This window comes from Silene latifolia, chromosome Y (genome assembly GCF_048544455.1).
Source record: "Silene latifolia isolate original U9 population chromosome Y, ASM4854445v1, whole genome shotgun sequence".
NCBI classification, from domain to species: Eukaryota; Viridiplantae; Streptophyta; class Magnoliopsida; order Caryophyllales; family Caryophyllaceae; genus Silene; species Silene latifolia.
The window spans coordinates 316888764-316909727 of NC_133538.1; the positions used below are offsets into that span (position 1 = coordinate 316888764).

General features: G+C 38.8%; 1 protein-coding gene across 1 annotated transcript; it reads left to right on the forward strand.

Moving 5' to 3' along the window:
* Positions 1-383: 383 nt before the first annotated feature.
* LOC141629037 (uncharacterized) lies at positions 384-2369 on the forward strand. Its single transcript, XM_074442112.1, has 2 exons — positions 384-545; positions 919-2369. Exon 2 carries the CDS (start codon positions 1063-1065, stop codon positions 2065-2067), a length of 1005 nt encoding a protein of 334 aa, XP_074298213.1. The 5' UTR covers positions 384-545; positions 919-1062; the 3' UTR covers positions 2068-2369.
* Positions 2370-20964: the final 18595 nt, after the last annotated feature.

The window sequence follows — 20964 nt, forward strand, 5'->3', positions numbered from 1 at the left end:
TTGGTTGGGAGGTTTGGAATGCAATGGAATGGATTCTAATCATTCTAGTGTTTGGTTGGGTGTTTTGGAATGGACTTAGAATCCTGATGGATTCTTATACCACCCCAACCCCTTGGAATCTCATACCCACCTCCTTCTCATGGATTCAAACTTCATTCTTTCATTATTATTTTTCTAATGAACCAAACATATTTTGGAAGATATAAAATTAGAACCCCATACTCCTATGATTTCTCATTCCAATCCATTTCATTCCTTAATTCACTCTTTCACTCTTACGGACCACGCTCTTTTTGCTGCTTATACTCACTCTATTTCACACGTGTGCGTTGACAACTTTGACTTTCAGAATCTTGTTAGACCCATTTTCTCTCGAAAATTTTATTTTTGTTTTTTTTCCTTATTTTGTTGCCCTAAAATTTTCCCCTTTTACCTCTCCCTTTCATATAATATCTTCAAAAAATTAAAATAAAAACAATTGATTAAAAAATCCCCGAAAATCCAAATAATTAAATTAAATTAATCAGTTTGATTCAGTGATTCAGGTATATCGCAATAAACCCATTATTTTTTTATCGTTAATTTTGATTTTTTGTATCAAAGTTGTAACTTTTTAATTATCTAGGGTTTGCTTTGATTGTTTGTGATCGAAGTTTGAATTAGCTTAATTTGTGCTTGGAATTTCAATTGATTTGTCTAATTGCTTGATTTTATGCTTTGGTAAGCTGCATATGAAGTTGAATTAAGTGTGTACTTGGATTTGTTGGTTTTCTTGAATTGTTGTCGTAATTTGAGCATAATAATGCTTTGATCTAGTCAATTTGTGGACAAGTATGACATGATTTAGTTTAATTTTGTATTTTGAGCTTAATTATGATGTGGGTTTTATTCGTTGATTCTGGATTTGGTGTTTTTCAGGTTGTAATTCATCGACATAGCTGGATTTGATTGATAAATCGATGCGAGAAATTAGGGTTTTGGGTTATTGATTTGAGAAATTAATGGTTTTTCAGTGTATTTAGTGGGAAAGTTGGTATCTTTGTAGTTGGGTTTTTGGATTTGATGATTGTGAGAAATTGGTTGTTGAAAATGCCGGGCGATCGGCATTTTACTAGAATTGACGTATTAGAAATCAAAATTCAGATAGGGAAGAAATTAGGAAATGAGAAAGCACAGAAGTACTTTGCTTTACTTGACGGGTTTTTCAGTTTCAAACTTGGAAAGTCAGAGTTTGATAAGCTATGCGTTGCTGCTATTGGACGAGAAAACATTTCCCTCCACAATCGGCTTATCAAATCGATTCTGAAGAATGCGCTTCTTTGTAAGACACCGCCTTTGAAGACCAATAAAGTCGATAGGCCTAGTGGTGAAAAGGTTGCGAATGGGTATCAAAGAAGTTGCCTGCAATCTCTATGCAGAGATGTTTTTCCACCCTCCTCTCGAAAAGGAAGGACTCCAGCGTTTCGAGATCGGAAAGCTAAGGACCGTCCGAGCCCACTTGGTCCACATGGGAAGCCCAATGCAGTTGCGGCAATTAAGGATTTGGGACAGAAGACTCTTGAGCAACAAAGTGCTACAGAGTTGCTATCTCTAGGTAGTAGGCCGGTGGAAGTGACCTCTGTGGAAGACGGGGAAGAGGTTGATCAGGCTGCTGTAAGCCCGGGAATTCACAGCCGGAGTCCGGTCACTCCACCTTTGGGAATTCCATGGAACGGGAAAGGCGCCCGCAAAAGGGTCAGTTCCTTGTCATCTGTAGGTCATGTTGAGACTTGTCATGGTAATGGTGGGCTACTCGATAGCTATTCTTTAAAGAGGCGATTAGAACAAAAGTTGGAGAAGGAAGGCATGGGAGTTTCATTAGATTGTGTGAATCTATTGAACAATGGACTGGATACTTTCCTCAAAAGATTAATAAAGCCCACTCTACAGTTGGCCAATTCGTGGACTGCAACTATGTTGGACTTCCGAACAGCAATGGAGTTGAACCCTCAAATTCTCGGGGAAGATTGGCCCATCCAACTCGAGAAAATGTGCCTCCGTGAGGCTGAAAATGACAATTGTGATTGATTAGTTGCAGAATATAGTTTTTGGGTAAGATACGTTTTGGGAGGGAGGAGATGCTTCAATGTTGTGGATACAATCATCTCTAACATTGATTTAGACTTCAGTAGATTCATGCAGCAGGTAGTGTGTAAAATCCACGGGAATGTTGGGGGAGTTTGATTCCATCGTAAATATTATCTACTCATATTCATATTTAGCTAGCAGGAATATTATTGGGGCTCTCGAGATAAATAGCAACATCATTGTAAATTTTTTGTTATGATTAGTTGGTTTCCTACTAATATCAGTTTTCATTATACCCCAAATTAAACTTGTTTTTATCTTGTTTCGGTTGCAATTTGTGATTCCGATATTTTGGACTTCGACGTAGTTGCTTCTGAATGATTTGTGGACATGACTAAAATTGCGTTTGTCGGGCTTTATTACTCTGCCATAGCCAATTAGCCAGCTAGCTGCCTTTCTCAAGGTAGTCAGTGTAACACCCCATTTATTCAGGAGACTTTAGCTAGACATTCCCAAATAAATAGGATTGTTACCATCTCGGTTTCCCAAGACAGTGAATAACAAAGTACAACTCACCAAAGTACTTTAAATTAAAACTTAGCGATTACATGTTTATTACAACTTAACCAACTAAAACATAATATAAAATAAGATACAACTCGCAGCGGAAATAAATAAGTGATTAAATAATCTATGTGGTGTAGACTTATATAGACTGGCCAAGTCCTCACGCATCTCATAGCTCCCAAGTCAACTAATCTTTAGTACCTGTCAAATCTGCTCCTCATTATGGTTCATTACAGGTGTTCACAAATACACAGTCAACCACGAGGTTGAGTAGGAATAAACACTAACAACAAGAACATACGATAGGCAATCCAATTTCCATTCACATAGCACAACTCCTTGACAACGTGCTCCTTTCCATGATTTAGCACATCTCCCTTAACAACGTGCTCACATTACTTTGGTACCCCTCCCTTAACAACGTACCGCAATTATGTAATAGTACCCCTCCCTCACAACGTACATATTACCATCACACCAGAGCACAAACTCCCTCAACAACGTACATCTGACTGTAGCACAGCTTATCACAATTTCCACATTCACAATCAACGATAACAATTAATTCACCTCATCACAATTATTAATATCAACCAACACAATGCTATATAATTCTCCCTTCCAACAAATACGATAATATCAACCAACACAATGCAATATAATCAATTCCACATTAACATAAACCATCCATTATACCAAATATTATCGAATAAGAGTTGAGTAGGATTTATCCCTACCTGGCAAGCAATTCCAATTAAGCAACTCAAGCGGTCCAAATAATTAAAGCAGACGAACCGATTATAAATTCTTCACAAATCCGTCACCTAACATATTAATAATATTTGCAATTACTACTTACTAGATTTCATGCCCGGGCGTTGCCCGGGTAATATCTAAACAATGATTTCGGAATGTTTACTAAGAGATTTCTTTTCAAGAAGATATCTTTATGAACTATTAAAGTCATTCGCATGAATTTTGAATTGGAGGTACCGTCGTTACAATGAACATCATTTAAAATAGATTTTCTTTTAATAGAACCAATGTTATGCTAAAACCTCTGCAAATAAAATACAAATTATGAAGCTCTTCTGTTCTTATAAAACCATTTCAACAATAAAAAAAACTTGTGTAAGACGGTTTTACACAAAGTTATAGTAAAACCGGATCTTTCAATATCAACTATCACCACTAACACGATTGTGTTCAAATCCGTTTTACAACTATATTATTTTCATCTATGATATGTATATAGATCTATGTTTCTAGTAGAATAAGATTCTCAAAATTTTCAGATGAGTATTTTCTTTTTTTGTCTTCTCCGTTTTTTTGAGAGAAGATTCTTAATGGATAAAATTTTGTATGAGGTTGAGATTTAATGATATGTACACAAATCCTAGAAAGATTTAGCCTCCAACAAAAATGTGAATTTGTAAACCCTTGATGCGTGCATTTTATATAGTCTTTTTAGGCCTTTTTATGCACGTATTTCTATGCTATTATCGTAGTTTATGCTAGGAAATGCCCCGAATATGCTACTTTGGTTTGTTTTGTCTTATATGCAGGAATGAACCAGAAAGTAGTGAAATCGAGCCTTTTACCGTTCGTTTAGCATGCATTTGGAGGAAGAGTGAATTTGGAGCAGGAATATAACTATTTTGAGGTGCGCAAAGAAGAAAGATAGCTAGGCGAGTAAAGGAAGAACTTCAAATTGTTAGTGCCTACTTTGAAGAGCCATCTATCGAGTTCTACAAGTGATATTCAGGTGATTCTAATTGGAGATTAAAGCTTGTCCTCTTAGCTTTCCAACGCCACTGGAATCGCCCTGTTTGCCCAAGTAACGAAGAAGTGGCAGTCGTTTGAAGTTCAAAGTCGCAGCGAAGAAGTTGTGTCTTTGAAAGTACTCGATCGAGTACAATTATGTTCGATCGAGTCCTTTTTCTACTCGATCGAGTAGTTGCATTTTAAGATTTACTCGATCGAGTAGATTTTCTATTCGATCGAGTGGTTTGAGCTTTATTTTACTCGATCGAGTGGTTTTAAACTACTCGATCGAGTGGTTTCTCTTATGGGCTCGGGCTTTTAGCTTTAATCCGTCATTAGGTTTAAAATCCTATTTTTCTGATAAATAGGAAGTGGAGACGTCATTTGTAACTCTCCACACACATCATACGCTACTTTTTCCTCTGGTTACTGTTGAATAGTATTTTCTCTCCTATTTTCCGGATCCTTTTCTACTGTAACTTTCTTCCTTTCCCTTTTTCTTTAATTTAATTAATGCTCATTATTTTTTCCTCCCTTTATTCTTGTTCTTTATTTATTTATGTCTAGCTAATTCTCTCTGCTAGGATTAGGTGATTCAATGGACTAATGTTAAATTGCTCATTAGGTTTATAGGTTGTCGTTGTTGTTTTAGTCTATGTTGTTAATCGCTGCTATAATTGTATCATGCTAGTTGAGTCGACACAATTAGCTTATTTAATATTGGTAAGCCTTGACCTAGACCGAAAGGTTGGAAGGGATGAGACCCGCAGTGAACAATAGGATGCTTTAGTGAGGGCGAAAGTTAAGCTAATGGCATTTTAGGGCGAGTTGAGACCGAAAGGAGATATTCATTGCCCTTAGACCGACACATCGACAGATCTGTGACCTTAACTGCGATTGGCTGACGTTCATTGATGACCCGAAATCCTAGTCCTCTCCCCCTTGCTTGTTAATTCCTCTCATTTCTATTTCACTTGCTTTATCTAATTTAGTTTAGTCAAACAACTCAAAACCCCCAACTTGTGATTTAGACAAACCGAATAGACAAGTAGATAGTGACCGCCTCCCTGTGGAGATCGACCCTACTTACCGCTGAATTCTGTTAGTAGTAGCTAGGTATTTATTTTTGGTACATAACGACCGTATCAAATTTTGGCGCCGTTGTCGGGGAGGCAACTATTTATTTACTTGTTTTATTTTGTCTATTTTTAGCCTCAAGGAATTTACTCCATGAGGCAGTTCTTATCTTTTTCCTTGAGTGCTGTTTTGATAGGCCCTATAGGTCCTACCTAGACAGTTCTAGGTGAAAGATCATCAAAGGGAAGGCTTGAGTACCTTTAACCCGTCACCTATGTTCCATTATACGGCGCAGCAGGTGGTCTACTGCGGGAGATGTGGTGCTGCTGAGCACAATGCGGCCTTTTGCATGACAGAAAATGACGAGGTCTACGAGTTCAGGCTCCGTGGACGAGCTTGCCATTCCTCTGTAGTTGTGCCGCCACATCCACCCTATCAGCGAGGCTATCACAAGCCTCCTTTTGTCTGGCCACCGCAACAACAAACCCTTCCTCCCGTTGAAGAGAATGAAGGGGCTGCTGAGTTGAAGTTTATATTAAAAGCACTTATGCTTCGAATGCAAGAAAGCGATAAATCTAAGGAAGCTCACCTCAAGCTACTTGAATCTCAAGTAGCTCAATTAGTTGCCGAGTTGGATTATAGCGACTCGGAGACGGAATATGCTGTTTTTCCTGTCAGTAGTCTTTCCCATGAAAGGCCCGAGTTGTCTAGTGATGATGAAGACATTTATGACTCGGAAATTGAAGGTGATAATGAAGATGAAGCTTTTCTCAAGCACTTCACCACGGTTCAGCCTAACCCACTCGATCGAACAGTCCACATTGCTCGATCGAGTAAATTCTATGATGAGAAAGTCGATCGAGTAGATTTAACCACTCGATCGAATAGTTTGTGTGAAGAAAGCTCTCGATCGAGTAACAATTCTACTCGATCGACTGATTTGGCCAGTGAGAGCATTGATTCGTCACGTGGGTTTGTTCGAGATGACGATTTTGATGATGATAATGGATACGGTGAATCTCCCCTTGTAACATCCCGTAAATTTGAAGATCTTTATTATATTTTAAAAGTAATATTTTAATCTATTTTAATTTTATATTAATTTATTTTAAATAAAATTTATTTGATAAAATATAATCTTATTTTATTTTGAAGAAATGTAATTATTTTTGATAGTTTAGAAATGTTTAAAAGTGATTTAAATTATATTTAAACCTTTTCCCTTGATAAAATAGATTTCGGATAAAAGTCGTAAAATTGGGATTTTCCCATTTCTTACGGTCGTTGGGTAAACGAGTTTGGATATTGGGCATATGAGTACTTAATCTTTTAGTAAAATCGTGTTTAAGAACTTTAATTTTCTCGGAAATCGCGTTCGACGAATATTTCTAATTTCCGTCGAAACGAACCAAAACGTAAACAATTGAAACTCACCCAAACACCCTACCCCAAACCATGCACCCTCTATCCTCCATGGGTCTCCTCTTCATCTTTCATTTCCTCAATTCTCATTCTATCACTTCCTTCTTCCAAACACCAAATTCATCTCAAAAATCCCCCTTACAATCCCTAAATCCACCATAACTTCTTCATTTCTCCACCAAATCGCATAAAAATTATATATTTGGAATCCTCTCTTCAATCTTCACCTACTAGTAAGCTTTATTTTCATTTCCCCCAATTTTTGTTTAAGGATCATCTTTTAGGGTTTTCGAATTTAAGCTTAATAATTGTGTTTTTGTTGTTCTTATAGGTGAAGAATATGAAGATGAGTTAGGAGACTCATATATTGTAGAAGATGATGTATAATTTTGGGTTTTAGAAGCTTTCTCAAGTTATTACCTGTCTCTTTGCTAGCTTAAGGTAACTAATCCGAGTTACTCGACGAATTAATGTCACATTAGTAGTTGTATTTGTTGTTTGTTGTTGTTTGTTGTTGTTGTTGTTTGTTGTTTGAGACGATCTTATTGATAAATGAATAAATGGAGTAAGATGAGTATGCTTATGTTTAATTTATGTTACCCATTTGTATATTATTGTTTGGAACAAATTTGGATGAGGAATTATGTGTTGTGACAAGTCCGTGTGTTGGCTGGAACGCGTCAGTACCGGACCGAGACGGTTTCCAATGTTTCCAAAAATATGACAGATTGAACGGCATCGAAAAATTAGGTGGTTTAGCCACTTGAATCACTCAATTCGGAGTCCGTATGAGTAAATGGCGTCGTTTTATCGATTAAAATTTATAGAAAAGTTTACCCTTGTGTGAGACGGTTATTTATGCTATTTTATTATGCGAGAATTTTGTGGAATTAGTTATTTTGTAAGTTGGAATATATTTCCTTATGTTAATAGTTTTTCACATGATAGAAATTGGAAATGGTATGAGAATGATATTCTGATGAATTTTGTGATTTGAGCCAAAGTAGGCCAAGACTCTGAGCTGGGCCAGATTGACCGAACGAGTTTGGTCAAACTAGGTTTAAATCCGTCAACCTCGATTTGACCGATGACCCGTCGCGGGACTCGGGTCGAGGGTTTGTCTTTGAGGTGAGATTGGCTGTTATTGGATGTTTTATGTAACACCCCCATACTCCAAGTGCCTTACCAGGACCACTCAGGTATAAGGATACTACCATCTCGGTTACCCGAGGCAATGATAATCATAAGACAATAAGGAAACGTACTTTATTAAATAAGTTTAAATGATTACATAACAAAACCAACTGTATGCAAAATACAACTGTTCTCAAACTATAAACCAACTGAATGGAACTGTCTTAACAAACACAGCGGAAGACTAAAGACTCTGATATGTGATGACTCCATCCCCAGCTAGATCCCACGCGTATCCAAGATATACCATGTCAAGCAAATCGCTCACCACCCCGAATGGATCACCACGTTTTAAAACATTTAAACAGGGTCGATCGATCACACAATTTATATAATCCAACAACACAACAAGCAACACACAAACGGTCACACACACAATCACACCCACTCCAATCAATCTCCGTCACCGATCCCACCGGACTACCACCAATGGGGGACCGCAGCCGTACCCACCAAATCCCCGCTCATCATACCGAGCGATAACCCCGTCCCATTAATGTGCACATCCCCTTCCGTGGCGGGTTCCACGAAGGGCGAAACTAGGGCGTGAAGCCACTCCCGCAAGTGACTCCACTCACCGAGAACGCATCTCGAGAACCGAGACAAACAATCACAATCATAATACAACAGCAACAACCGTCTGAATCAATCAACAATCACTAACTACAGCACAATCACCACACATTATGTAACTAATACTGAGTAGGGAAACCCTACCTGGAACAGCAACACAATCAGACGGTCTCAACAGCTGTATCAAAATTCCTCTTCTACGAATCCTCCTCCTAGCATATAATCACATAATCACTAATTACACAAAACTACCACAAATCCCCAATTCCCAAAATTAGGGTTTAACGAAACTTAATTAAATATAACAAATTCGATACATAGATCTTACCCTCGACGCAAGGATCACAAAGATGTAAAGAACGATGAAATCCGACCTCTCAAGCTCCGGGATTTGTCAATAATGTGATTGATGCGAAGAACGTAGTTTGTTTTCTCTTTGAACGTAATTAGGTTTGATAAAATGTATTAAGGAAGTGACGGATTTGTTTATATATTCAATCGCATTATTAACAAAACCCGACAAATCATCACCCCGTAAATCGGCTACTCGATCGAGTAACTGAGGTACTCGATCGAGTGCCCCCATACTCGATCGAGTGCCAAGGCTACTCGATCGAGTACCCAACAGGTCAGAAACTATTTTAAAACGCAACACACCCTTACTCGACAAAGTAAGGCCCACTCGATATAGTACCCAAAGACTCATAAAACCGTAGTATTATAGTCTTCCCTCCTTAAAAAGAACTTCGTCCCCGAAGTTCAACCCGTACATAAAACAAACATACTGACTCGATCAAGACACAACAACGCAACTAAGAACTCAAAACAAAACCCCAACCTATAAAACATGAACTCTGAACACCAACTCCACCAACTATTCCTACCTCCACAACATGGCTCACGATATCGTATCAACTACGTCATAGACTCTCCCGACACCAACTCCATACACTACCAATTACCGGACACTAACGCTGCTAGCTCCGTTTCACTAACCTATTATCCACTAGAAAATCCACTATCAAGACACTCATAAACATCAAACGGAATGTTACATTCTACCACCCTTAAAAGGAACTTCGTCCTCGAAGTTTACTCACACTCATAACATCATCATCCAACTGTCATGACCTTTAATAAAATCAAAACAAATATCCGTCCTTTATGCTACACCAACACTCTACTTCCAAAAATATACCACCATATGTACAACCATCAAAATCTCTTTTATCGCATCCTACTCCTGTTAAGATAAATGTTACGTCCTCGTAACTCACTAATACTAAATCCTAGCTATATCGTCTCATTATCCTCATCACCACCGCATGTTAAAGATAGCCGCCTATAATCTAAACACTCGCCATGTATATATCCAAAGCTCTCTTACTTAAACATTTCTCATATCTCAACTCATTCGGCCCATCACCTAACCTATACCATAAAACTCATAGCAAAATCACCATACTAACTCTCCATTATTACTGCAAAACAACATACCTCTCTATGTAAAGCATCTATCTCTCAGAAGCATAACTCACGATCCACACTCGTTATGTACACTCACACTAGATCCTCAAGTTCTTTCCTTGATTACCGCAAAACTCATACATAACTTAACATGACACTAATTCCCCCAACACCCTACACTCACTGTCTCCACAAAGGATTATGAACCCCCTGCATCTTTCAGGTCATTACCACACATGTTTTACGAATCACTTGCCATTACCATGTCTACGAAAGCCTTATCTAGAACAAGATCAATTATCAGAACAACCTCTCACAACCGTGTCCCATCAACAGAATGTCACTATACCATGACAACAACGAAAACATATACAACTCTATTTCATATCGTACTCTACCCTCATTCCCAAACTTAACCTGGTAAAGAAAACATCAACAAACAAAACAACAGTCTATCTGTCCAAACTGAAACTCACCGGAAACAACAACAAACAAAACAACAACTATGTATAACTGATATGTACTTTTGAGAACTCGTATCATAATCATCCCGCCTACTCCACCACAACCGGTGACAGCATCGCAACACCGCCACCAACAGCCACACCGCAGTGCGAAAATACCCGCACCACCACACTATGTACCGTGCCCGGATCACCACCCGAGGTACAACAACCACATCGATAGACATCACAAGTGCATACAATTCCCATAAACACTGACTCAGAATAACTTCTCAGACAAGGAAAACTTACTCAAATCCACTTTACTAAATTACAACGCAACATATTTTATGAATTAAACAGATAATAACCTCATGAATATCATCCCCTTACCATATCACAGATTGACATGTATCATGAATACATACAAGTATAACCAGTCATGCCAGATTACTCAAATTATTACCTTTTTAATATACCATCACCCTTAACCACTAGTCACAAACCATAACACTACCACTGTCCGGACATCAAACCTCTTACACTCGTCTCTAAACATCACGATTTCTTTCCTATCTTTGGTTAACATCCCAAACAACGAACATCAAATCCATCAACACAATTAGCTCAACATTCATCCCAATACTATCCTCAATTGTATCATCATCTAATTCTCCACCAAAAATCTCGTATCGTGCAAATACTCCACCAACTTCATACTCCCTCAATTCTCTAAACTCATGATTAATCATGTTGTCCTGAAGCTTCTGTATAACCATTAACTTACTTACTCTTGATAGTATCATACATCTCGACGATTCCTTACTTTTATGTCACATAACTCCGGTGAATATTTTTCTCAGTTTACTTTTATCCTTCTTTTATCTTTATACTCAACAATACCATTTAATAGCTCAACTCCTTATTACTTCTACCTAACTCTTTAGTGCTCCAATTACCTTCTCATCGCTCTAAAACCCAAATCCCATTATTTTATATCGATATCACGTCACTCTTTCTTACCATGGATCTTCTCTTATTATGCTATCACTCACACTTGCCACTAATCTATCCATAAAATCAACGTTCACTGTTTAAACAATTGTATCTCCTTTGTACCTCTCTAGAAATCAGAATTCATTTCATACCGTTAATTGCCCAAAGAAATCCTACAGTAGTTTCATCTCTTAATAAACCAAATCTCCCAAACTCACTCACTGTGTACAAATCTACCTCGCGACATGTCTCCATAAAGTTCACTGTATACCACTCTTCTCAACCCCATTAAAACGAACTTTCACTACATATATCCATAACCCACACGACTCCTAACCATCTCCCTCCATAATTCTTTACACATCTCAAGCTGCCACTATCCACATCCTTACTTTCAATCTTTTATTCTCACGTTCCTTAGACTCACATCGTCCCTTGCCCATATTCACTTGCTTTTACATTACTCAACACACAACCATATCACTCATCTCATCTCAGAAAACATTCTTTATGTCTCAGTTAAGCCATAACGATCTTCCTTTTCTTTTTCCACTATCTATCACAACCACATAAAATTCATGTCCTCCCACCGAACTCATACTCACCACAGGTGCCACTCCTTACATCATATGATTGGGTAACTTACGCATCACGATTAACATACATATAAAACAATGCATAAAGAAGCAAAATAACTTCTTTGAATTAAACATAACATGCAACGAAGTCAAAAGATAAGCATATGACCCAAAACAGGGGTCACTAGATCGAGTACAGGCTACTCGATCGAGTAAGGGACTTACTCGATCGAGTAGGTGAAGGTCAGAAATACGTAAAACAAATCACCAGTGCTACTCGATCGAGTAACTGAGGTACTCGATTGAGTGCTCCCCTACTCGATCGAGTACCAAGGCTACTCGATCGAGTACCCTACGCAATTCTCAGCATTGTCCAGTTTTCGTAAAACAGTCATAACTCACTCGTTTCTTGGTCGATTTGGGCGTGTGACCTATCGTTAGAATCGTAAAAGGACAAGCTATCACCTCCAATTTGAATTACATCAAAATCATTAATGAATATCAAGTTATAACAGTTTAAAGACAACTTTGCTGTAATCAGACGACATAACTATTTGATTTTTACTTCCAAACAACTTAGACAACAACCAAGCAAACAAAACCAATCCAAAACTCATAAAACCAGTATTCCTAGTCATATGTTACTATCTTCAAAAGCCAAGCAACAAATAACTCGATGCACATATATCATTCAACTTACCAATCACATATTACCCACATGTTTTTATTATATAACTTTACGTAAACAAAATTACAATTATATGACATCAAGTATCATATTCACATGTTACTAGCATAACAAAATTATAACATCTCTTCCATCATACAAAATGCTTTAAAAAAAATATCATATTATCATGCAACACTTATCATCTTTTTCCACCAATTATTCATGCTCTTACTCAAACTTTCAGCTATATAAACGCGTACAACACTACCAACAACATATATGTATACATAACTCTATGTATAACTCAAATCAAACAAATTTTCCTCCCGTATCTCTATAATGCCATATCGTAAAACAACTATCATGCTTTCAATCAATAACTTACGAAATCACATCATCGCCATCTTTTCTACACATTCCCATTCTCCACATACATACATCCACTGATTCATGCCACACATCACCATATAGGTACACAATTTACAAGATAAACACATAACGATCCCGACTCATATCCCATGGTGACCGGTTCAAAATTGTAGGGCGAGTTCGCGACTTTAGGACGTCTCCCAAGTCTTTGCATTAGCTCCTACAATCTTTACCCCGGATTCATTTTAATTGACTCCCTATATTCATTAAATTCATTGGTTACAGATTTCAGGATCGTCGCTCTGATACCATTTGTAACACCCCCATACTCTAAGTGCCTTACCAGGACCACTCAGATATAAGGATACTACCATCTCGGTTACCCGAGGCAATGATAATCATAAGACAATAAGGAAACGTACTTTATTAAATAAGTTTAAGTGATTACATAACAAAACCAACTGTAAGCAAAATACAACTATTCTCAAACTATAAACCAACTGAATGGAACTGTCTTAACAAACACAGCGGAAGACTAAAGACTCTGATATGTGATGACTCCATCCCCAGCTAGATCCCACGCGTATCCAAGATATACCGTCAAAAAATGCTCACCACCCCGAATGGATCACCACGCTTTTAAAACATTTAAACGGGTCGATCGATCACACAATTTATATAATCCAACAACACAACAAGCAACACAGCTCAAACGGTCACACACACAATCACACCCACTCCAATCAATCTCCGTCACCGACTTTCCACTGGACCAGCCCTGCCAGTGGGGGACCGCAGCCGTACCCACCAAATCTCCGCTCATCATACCGAGCGATAACCTTGTCCCATTAATGTGCACATCCCCTTCCGTGGCGGGTTCCACGAAGGGCGAAATTAGGGCGTGAAGCCACTCCCGCAAGTGACTCCACTCAGCCGAGAACGCATCTCGAGAACCAGAGACAAATAATCACAATCACAATACAACAGCAACAACCGTCTGAATCAATCAACAATCGCTAACTACAGAACAATCACCACACATTATGTAACTAATACTGAGTAGGGAAACTCTACCTGGAGCAGCAACACAATCAGACGGTCTCAATAGCTGTATCAAAATTCCTCTTCTACGAATCCTCCTCCTAGCATATAATCACATAATCACTAATTACACAAAACTACCACAAATCCCCAATTCCCAAAATTAGGGTTTAACGAAACTTAATTAAATATAATAAATTCGATACATAGATCTTACCCTCGACGCAAGGATCAGAAAGATGTAAAGAACGATGAAATCCGACCTCTCAAGCTCCGGGATTTGTCAATAATGTGATTGATGCGAAGAACGTAGTTTGTTTTCTCTTTGAACAGAATTAGGTTTGATAAAATGTATTAAGGAAGTGACGGAGTTGTTTATATATTCAATCGCATTATTAACAAAACCCGACAAATCATCACCCCGTAAACCGGCTACTCGATCGAGTAACTGAGGTACTCGATCGAGTGCCCCCATACTCGATCGAGTGCCAAGGCTACTTGATCGAGTACCCAACAGGTCAGAAACTATTTTAAAACGCAACACACCCTTACTCGACAGAGTAAGGCCCACTCGATAGAGTACCCAAAGACTCATAAAACCGTAGTATTACATTTTATGTTATGCCTTGATATTTGTAATTATCATTTCACATGTTGGTTGTTGGATGCTTTGGATGCCTTATGCTTGAGTCTTGTTGCCTCTCTGCCATTTTAGCTTGTTCTCATGGATTATGGTACTGTTGGTTAGCTGGAATTTGGATTATTATTGATATTGGAGATATTGTTGGATTGTTAGCTGAATATGCTCTTGCGTAGTCTTTCATATACTAGGGTGTGTATGATCATTTGTGTGTGTGCAAGTTTGGACTCTTTGCCCCTCTTATGGTTAATTGGGTGTCCTACTTGTCTTGTGTGGTGTGGGCTAAAGTATTCAAGCTGGGACTAGGTCCTAGGTGAGTATTTCGGCCTTCGTCATAGATAGGCCCTTATAGTCTTTGACGAGTGTATGTTCAGAGCTTAATAGCCTTTGTGTCTTTGCTTGGTGGGCTTATATCCAAGTTAGGGCATGACCTCCTGACGTACTCTTAGAAGTATGTGGTCAGCTTAAGTAATAGCCAACCCTTTGGTGGACTCCTTAGGGGTACTCATGTGTGTGATCATGGGTTTTGGATGCGGTACCTTCCGCATGTCGCTAGGTCTGCGCAGGTTTAGGACTAGGGTGTTTACCTTACCTCGTGGTATAGACTCGAGTTACAGAGTGACTATTGACTGTACTAGGAACTTATGCCTGTCTCTAGATATATTGTCCTTTCTTGTTGATGATTCTATGAATCATATAAGGTGAGATGCAAGCCGGATATGGTTGATAGAGTTTGGATTCCTGGATGTTATGTTATTCACATGATAGTGTAGTATGAGTCGGTCTAGTATTCATATGCTAGGACTATGTGTTGTTATATTGTTGTTCACATGATGAGTACGATTGTCTAGCATCTATAGGCTAAGGCTATGTGTTATTCATATTCATATTCTTATTCTTATGTTTACATGTTATATTAATTATGACATTTCGTGGCTGGGAGAACTCGGAGTTACTCCCCACTGACTGTGGCTTTCGTATTTGTATAAAATGCGATTGACAGGTAGGTGATGCATATATGGGGTACATGGACAAGCTAGCGAGCAAAGTAACCTCGGGACCTAGATTGGGTTTATTTTATTGTGACACTTAAACACTTTTTATGTCATATACTTTTTAGGGACATATGTCTCCCTTTTTCATATTTGGGTTGTATAACTTTGTTTCGCGACTTTAGCGATATTTTATTTATGAGATTCATTTTAGACTTTGCATGTTTGACACCTTCCCATGTGGATATTTTTATAACAGGTTCAGGTTTCGTTTTCGGTTTTAAAAATTACAGGTTTTTACCCAAATGAACCTATTACAAACATATCCATGCAGTTTTTATCTAGAATTACGTGTTTACTTTTCCGCAATAAATGAGGGTGTCACAGTTGGTATCAGAGCATATTTGCTCCCGACGCACGTTTGTGCACCCTCAATATAAATAACTTGACCTTAAAATAATAAACTTGAGAGATGGGTAGACTTAGGACCTTATGTTGTAGTCTCTTTGTGTATGCTTCGTGGTAGGTTCTAACATGTTTGTTGATTGTCAATTATTTTTGTACCCTTGGATCAATGACCGCGAGGTTACCTACATGAAGATCAAGATTTGGTGCCTATTGCCGAGGACTGAAGATTTGTTCACCTTTAAAGAATGCTTCTACTTCCTCGAAGATGTTTCTCATTATTTGTGTACCTTGCCTTATTTTTTTTTATCTCTTGGCACCTATTCTTCTTCTAAACTCCCTCTTCTCTTTCCTTGAAAGTTACTCTTGTACCCTCCTAACTTGTCCGTTGTTCCATGCTTATCCTCCCTTAACGCCTTTTGATAGTACTCTTTCTTTTGAGAAATGTTGGCCTTGGTTGGAAAATTCGACTTTTGAGGAGATTGTTTGTGGTTGACCCATAACCCTGGTTTTGAGAGGTTGTGATGTTAGGAAGACTGAGGTAGGATGATGAGACACACTTGGTGATTCCTATACCTAGTTCCTTGATAAAGTGAGTATTCTTGATTGGTGGATTTTGATTTGTCAAGTGTGAGTTGCGTTTGTTCCTAAGGCTATTGAACTTGGCTTTGTTGTTTAGGTTTGGGATTTGAGAGCCTTGGGGAGTGTAGTGAGACATGTCTTGGGATACTAGTGCTTGGTACTTGACTTTAAATGGATGGAATTGAATGGTGGAATATTTGAGGAACCCTTTCTGGGAATTTATAGCTTGGTATTCAGATCTTTGATTGAGGACTTTACTATTTTAGGAAACCCATGGTTGACACTAGTTGGATATGAGTATAGCTTTGTTGGAACTTTGACCTTGATTTTGTGGAAGTTGTTTGTGGATGTTTGAGGATTTGGAGTGGTGTGGATAACGCCCTCGGGAACTGCGTCAGCGGGATCCACACTAGGCATAATCGACTCGAGGTTCTTTCGAATCGAATTAAGACAAATTAGAGTCGCCACCAAGTTTTATGGGAACTTGGAACCGTTCAAGTCAACTTTACACCTTTCATCGAAAAGCATAAAGCCAAACGACTACGAGTGATTAAAGATAAAGACTTTTACCCTATATCACTCGATTTGAATGACTCTCGTAATCCAATGGTATTTAGACGGATCCACAAACCATAGATTTTGAGTAAAGGGTGAGGGTACGTGTTAGGAAGCCCATAAGGACACCTAACCCCGCTCGTCAATAACGGCCTCTACTAAGTCAAGTATCGGATTTCAAACAAGGTCGTAGCTACTGCGATATATGATATGCAAACATCGTTTTAAAACCCTAACATGTGACAACAATTTCTATGTCGTTTTAGATGCAACTAAACTAACTTTGTCAAAGTTGTAATTTAGCATGTGGGTTGATTGATCTAACAACACATAAAACGAAACAAACAAGGCTTAAGGGGAATGGGGGAGCCGTTGGGATCTATCCTATTACAACCCAGGCATTTCATGCCGACACAACAAGAAACTAAAGATACAACTCGATCTAAAATACAACGCTATACACAAAACCATACAAGACACACTACACGGCCAATTTGGCCTAGGGAAACGTGCACAGGGGGTGGCCCACGGCTTACATGCCTCACGGCCTTAGGTCACTCCCCGTAATGCGTGCTTTCACTTAATCTTATTGAATTAGACATAGGGCCACACTCCCCGTCATGGACTTCTTCCATGACTCTTTTTGCAGTTGGTGAGTCTATGCATCGCAGAAGGATATTTTGCGCGGTCTTCTTGTACAATTGTCCATCATTGGTTCTAACGAACTGAGCGGCTAGCATTCGAATAGCGCGCTTTCCGCGGTTATCCATGTCGGGTGGATACTCTCCTGATTCTTTAAATTTCAGAATGGCATGATACCAACGTTCAGCCTCGGTTTCTTCTGTGTCTCCGATTACATTAACGTAAGCAGGTGATGATCTTCGTTCGACACATATTGGCATAGTATCCATATGATCAGGTATGTTGATCAGCGCAGCTAGCTTTGATAGTGCATCAGCAAACTGGTTTTCATCTCTGGGGAGGTGCACGTATTTGACATCGGCGAACAACTTTTCTAGTTCTTCGATTTTCGCTTGGTACGGAGCCAGGCTATCACTTCGGGTTTAAGCTGAACGAAAACAGGGGGGTCGTGGGCTGTGTTGGGGGAATGTTTGGAACGAGATTTGGGTGGGTTAAACAAAGGGTTTGGGGTAGGCTTTGGCTAAGAATCGAACGCGGGTTATGGGAGAGAAAGTTGGGTCGAAAGTGCGTCGAAAATCGAGCCCAAATCAAGCATAAAACGAGCTCACAAATCGTGTGATTAAAACGAGTTTTCAACTTTCGAAATCGATTTTTCAAATCAAATAACACACAAAAATAAATGATTTTTCAAATCAAATAACACACTAAAATAAATGATTTTTCAAATCAAATACACTCATAAAGTTATTTTTCAAATCAAATATTTATTTTATTTTCAATAAAATAAACTTGAGAAAATAAATTCAAAATAAAGTAAAATGAATTCACCTTAAAAACTTTAATTTAAATATCATTTAAATTAATAAAATACTTCGTCGAGAACGCTCATTCTACATCGTAAAACGAACCCAAATAATGACAATGACAACTAATAAATACATGTGTCCTATCATCATCGGGTGTTTGTCGGGTTCTCTATAAATTCCAATATCGACGGATACGGGTATCTACAGAGCCCCCACTTTGACTGAGGCTTGGACAAGGCGAAAGTCAAAGTATACCCCAGTCCCTCTCGACCCGAGGATTCTCAAGGGTCGTTTATAGTCCATTAGACTTGCGTATATAAGCTCGCTTGACCATAAGAAGAGATCATACCCGAAACTTCGTCCTGGGATTAACTCTTGCTTCTGTTCCGTCAAATTGTCATTATTGGTCGTCGACCCATAAATTGCATATATGGTGGATTGAGCACGATCCTTAGGCGCCTACGTATCCGTTTACGACGGAATCAAACTGCGTCGTAGTTCGGCAATCACGACACATGCCCAAAGTTTATCATCTGCTGGCATTTGTCTAAAATTCATCATCTGTTGACATTTGCCCAAATTTATCATCCGGGCGCTTGTCCGAATGGGACGGGGCTTTCCGAGGAGGTTGCCGCCACTCTCATCATTTGCTTTCAGCCACGGAATTCTTCCATTTCATACTCTTGTATTGAATTGAATTCTTGGTGGATATCATCCTTTACACCTTGATAATGGTCTCGAAGCCAACGGCTTCAGAGCCCCGATTTGAATGGCTCTAAAGTCGAAGACTTTAGAGCCCCGATTGAAGCATATCCTGCTACATTTGAAACACAAAAACGTACTAGCAATAATCATCACATAAGCACATTTGGATCATCGATCCTAAAATTAGATCATTTGAAAGATTGGGCCATCGACCCAAAAAATTGAATTTGAAAATTTTGAATAATTGGGTCATCGACCCGAATTTTGAATTTGACATCACTTGGAATGTTGGGCCATCGACCTGAAATTTGAGTTTGAAAGACTGGGTCATCGACCCGAAATTTGAACATGTTGAAAATTTTGAATAATTGGGCTATCGACCCAAATTTTGAATTTGAAATGAATCACTTGGATGTTGGGTCGTCGACCCAAAATTTGATTTTGAACTTTGAAATTTGAACCTTGACTTAAAATGTACCACTACTTGGATCATCTATCCCATAATTCGCAAAAAGTTTTTGAAATTTCGGAATTCTGAAATCTTTGGCATTTTGAAATCGAACCTTGACGGGTGAGCAGGAAATACGACTCAGACACTTTGTATGACCCGTAAACAAACGTGGGCGTAGCCCGCTACCGTAAAACAAAAACGGAAAATAAAACACTAAGTGTGCACGGGTTTTAATTCAATTATGGACTTGTTGGGGGTAAAAATGTAAATTGGCCAATCCGGCGCACCCAAAAGATGACAAATGGGAATCACAAGGTTGTCGGACTTGGGACAGAGATATCGTATGGCATGGGCGTGCTCCCAAGGGCACATGGGAATCAAGATCACTTGGCATTGATAAGGTGGATTAAACTCACGGAGCAACGACGTTGGCTTCGCCCAGACACTAAACACAGGTTGATTTTATGAGAACACTTAGACATCACCCATCACTTTTGTTGGGAACATTCTGTCACTCTTCTCCTCGCCTTCTTTCTTTTCAGCGAGTTTTCATCATTTCTTGCCACCGCCTTCTTTCTTTTCAGCGGGCTTTTACTAATTTTCTTCCACGCCTTCTTTCTTTTCAGCGGGTTTTTCATATTTTCTGTTCCCAACACAAACCCACATCTATATGACTCGGCATCTTTGCCTAAACCGTTCGATAAAGCTCATTCTGAGACTTGATACTATTCATCTGAACCTATATCCTCATCCTAGCCTACATCGAGTGCTAAAACCGACTCAAACAAAGGTGGCTTCATTTGGACTTGGTTAAGACCCGTAAGAAACCGACAAGATGACAACTTGGTTGATGAGTGGATTGAATCCCTTGTTCAGAAGGACTGCTTACGTATTCGCGTAGGGCGAAATCAAATCCGACGTAGTTCGATCAAGGTGCATAAACGTGACATTTTGATTG